This window comes from Poecilia reticulata, linkage group LG11, assembly GCF_000633615.1.
Source record: "Poecilia reticulata strain Guanapo linkage group LG11, Guppy_female_1.0+MT, whole genome shotgun sequence".
Taxonomy (NCBI): Eukaryota; Metazoa; Chordata; class Actinopteri; order Cyprinodontiformes; family Poeciliidae; genus Poecilia; species Poecilia reticulata.
The window spans coordinates 14,839,420-14,843,525 of record NC_024341.1 but is presented as its reverse complement, the minus strand read 5'-3'; the positions used below and the strand labels follow the sequence as shown (position 1 = coordinate 14,843,525).

At 38.3% G+C, this 4,106-nt stretch overlaps 1 protein-coding gene across 1 annotated transcript in view; it reads left to right on the top strand.

Annotated features, from left to right (window-relative positions):
- gmpr (guanosine monophosphate reductase) overlaps positions 1-3,006 on the top strand; it is an 8,577-nt gene extending 5,571 nt beyond the window's left edge. Inside the window, 3 exon segments of the mRNA XM_008422222.2 lie at positions 378-423; positions 500-659; positions 2,238-3,006. Coding sequence (XP_008420444.1) covers positions 378-423; positions 500-659; positions 2,238-2,418 — 387 coding nt within the window. The 3' untranslated portion in view covers positions 2,419-3,006.
- Positions 3,007-4,106: the final 1,100 nt, after the last annotated feature.

Genomic DNA, 4,106 nt, shown 5'->3' with positions numbered 1-4,106 from the left:
CCATCCATCCATCCATCCATCCATCCATCCATCCATCCATCCATCCATCCATCCATCCATCCATCCATCCATCCATCCATCCATCCATCCATCCACAGTCTGATTTAGCAGGCTCCATATCATCAGTTCATACCAAAATCTTTCAATTTCTACTTTAAATACTGGGTAAAATAAGAAATGATAACGTTTGAATATATAGTATATCTTAAATAGAACAGAAGATGCATTAAGCTCAGTCTGTAACAATGTTTTTGAAAACTCCAAATCCACATTGAGCACTGCGATATCACTTGCAGACAGCAGAGGGCAGCATCAGTCCACAAAGTTAGAAAAACACAATTTTCGGGCCGTAGTGCTGACATATTGATGTCATTGTTTAGGATGGTGGCTGCAGCTGCCCAGGAGATGTAGCAAAGGCCTTTGGTGAGTAATCGTGCTCCAGCGTTTGTGTCTTCATCATGTTCTACACCTGCGACCACCTCTGACCTCTGCTCCTCAGGCGCCGGGGCCGACTTTGTCATGATGGGAGGAATGCTGGCAGGTCATGACCAGTGCACCGGGGAGATCATCGAGAAGAACGGCAAGAAGTACAAACTCTTCTATGGCATGAGCTCCGACACGGCCATGAAGAAATATGTGGGTGGAGTCGCAGAGTACAGGTGAGGAACAAGGACACGTTACATACTGTCATGTGGAGCTAAATCACTAAACATCTAACCTCATGGCCCTTTACAAGAAAACAGGTTCAATAATTCAATCAATCATATTCAGTTTAAATCATTGCAATAAAATCGAACCATGTTTTCAGGTTCAAAAATCCAAACAGGCCAATGCTGTCCAAATAGTAAAACAACACAGGCAAAATCAGTGGATTATTTAATCCTAATTAAATGAAAAAAAAGAAAAAAGATTTGTTTTGGAAAGCAGACTTGATTGGACTGAGTCACTGACTTTGCAGCAAAACATCATCCCGAGAAAGCATGTAGCAATATGGAAAAGGAACCACTTGTTAACAGAATAAACCTAAAACAGAACTGGATTCTGTCAAGAAAGGAAAACAGGACAAGAAAAAAGACAAAGAAAGGAAAAGACGCATTATAGAAGCCCTGATCCCTGACTTTAAAAAAAAAAAGGGTCATAGTGCACAAAAAATTATGGCAGCAATAAATCTATCAAAAAATAGCACATCTAAATACACTGAAGCATCAAGCCAGGAGTGCATCCTGTGGGAAGAAATGCATAAAGAATGCATTGTTACTCCCAACAATGGCTCTGTCAGTTTCACCTTCTACGAAAGAGATCGAAATAGACATAGAAGCATCAAGTGAAGAGTATTTTCTACAGGAAAGAAAAAAAACAGAACATTTAGTTAGTAGTAATAGTAATAGACTCAACAGCACTGCCTAGGAAAGAAACACAGATAAACACAGGAAGCACTAAGTCAGGAGTACTTTCTATGGAAAATAAGCAACAAAGAGAGAGAGAGGAAAATTTGAGCAATCTGACTGTCAGGTGTGCCTTCTAGAGAATATTTTTGGAAAGTGTAAATCAGCTGTTCTTTTGAAATATTCTGAGCAAAGCTTCAGAATAGGAAATATTAGCAACTATTAGTGCTGCTTTGATGACCACATGGTCAAGAAATTGATCAAAACAAGTCTGTTCTTCAGTTTTGGTCCGGCTCAAATCCACCGGTTTCCCCATTACTAAGACAAATCTCAATATGTCTTATTGGGGTTTCATGTGTTAGACCAACACAGAATAATGCACATGAATTAATTACATTTCTAATTTATACAAAAAAGCAGCTATTTGTCTCAACATATTTTTTTCTGCAATGGTCAGATAACGTTGCAATCTTAGAACATGATGTACATCAATCAAAGTTGTAGGAACAATAATAAAATCAGAGAAAGTAGAGTTTTAGATTTTTTCATTGTTGATAATTCAACAACTGTTGCTTTAAGCCCAATTGTCAGTAACCCCATCCCATTTTTTGTCTTATATGAACAACTAACATTTCTGAAGATGCATAATGTTGACACAAATAATCACACGGTTATATTTGTAGGATGCAAAATCAATGTATCTACACGTGAAATACCGCTTTGTAATCACGAAATATCCGTTTGAGCTCCAACATGACACCGACATTTTTGCCGTTTCTCAAACCAAATCTTCAAATAAGGGTTTGAAAAACCTTTGCTTGTACTTTTTCTCCCCTCTTTCTTGGCTCCCAGGGCTTCTGAGGGGCGAACAGTTGAGGTTCCTTACAGAGGTGATGTAGAAAATACCGTCCGCGACGTCTTGGGGGGACTTCGCTCCACATGCACCTACGTGGGAGCGGCCAAACTCAAGGAGCTGAGCCGGAGAACCACCTTCATCCGAGTCACGCAACAATCCAGCCAAATGTTCACTTAGGGAAACTCCTTTTCAAAACACGGCTACAACAAACATTTATGGCTCCATCGTAATATTGTGCATGTCGATGCAGAGATTCAGACTGAGGCGTGGCATGAAAATCCATCCTGTTTGGATCAGGGTCTGTGCTTTGAGAAAAGTTCAAACTCCCGTGGATTCTAAACACAAAGCCTAACAAGCGTTGTTCTTCTCAGTTTACATGCTTACCGACTGCATAATGTAACCAGGCATGTAATAATGTGACAGGAATGTGCAAATATAGTGATAACCTGCTGGATAAATGCATCCCAGCTTATGGGAATTAGACAAAGAGCCATTTCACTGAGTATGAATGTGGCAACTATCTAATTTAGTTTGGATATTTCTGCACTCAGCATATCACTGATTATCACAACATGAGTTGTTTTAGTTACAGACATGGAAGTGAACTCATCAGGAGAGGAGAGCATTATTCTGGCACTTTTTCCCCCCCTTTTTTTTTTTACTTGTAATGATTTAGCAAATTAAAATGCAAGATCCAGAAAGTCAAACCTTTGATTATTTTTTGGAAAAATAATGTGGCAATAAAGTCTATGCAGAAACCTCTGATAATTTGTTCTGTGGTGTTTGTTACCATTTAAAGCTGCAAAGGAAAATCTCTTTCAGACTTATTCACATTTTGTCCCATTACTAAAATAAATCTTAACGTGTCTTATTGGGGTTTCATCTGTTAGACCAACACAGAATAATACACATGAATTAAAAATGAGAAAATAGCATTTTAGCAACTTTTAACAAATAAAAATGATTTGTTAAAGAACATTAATGAACAAACACCATCATGAAGATCAAGACACACAGCAGACAGGTCAGGGATAAGGTGGTGGAAAAGTTTAAAGCTTTAGTTTGAAACATCTCACAACATGAAGCCTCTTGAAGAGCACCGGTTAATCTGTCTGCTAACTGCAAACCTAACAAGATACGGCTGACCGCCGACAGGCTGGGCGAGGTAAATTAATCAGAGAAAACAGCAACTGTACTTAACACCTAACACACAATCCCAACTATTAAACACAGTGGTGGCAGCATCATTCTGCAGGGTTGCTTTTCTCCAACACACTGGTCAGTCAGTGGTGCTAAACACAAGGTCATCCTGGAAACATTTAATTCCCTGGACTCTTAGTTAGGCATATGTGTGTTAAAGATCTGATGAGACACAAATTAACCTTTCATCACAGCTGTGCTAGGTTTTATACGGAAAGGAGCGATGTCAAAGTCAGAAATAGCTGATTTTCCATTAGTTCAAAGAGACTGTCCTGTAATCTTTCCCACCTAAAATCTGAGAATTTTATGATGAATGAAAACTCATAGTTAAAGCATATCCTTAAGTCAATCTTGCGGTTTTAATGGATCGCAACTTTCCTCCGTAATCTTTTAGTCACTGACCACAAAAAGGCGACGGGTTTTTGCAAATTGTAGTTCAATGCTGAAGGTCACTGCTGACAAATTACAACCAGCTGTTGCCTATTTAGATTAGATTAGCATACTGTAAAGATGGAAGCACATCTGATTTACAGATTTGTTTTAACATTTTCGAGAAAACTAATTTACAGGTTTGTCACAAAAAACAAAGTTTGAACTTAAAATTTCTCTAACGTGGAAAAAATATGTGATGTAAATTATAAATAAACATAAGCAATGAAAAATTA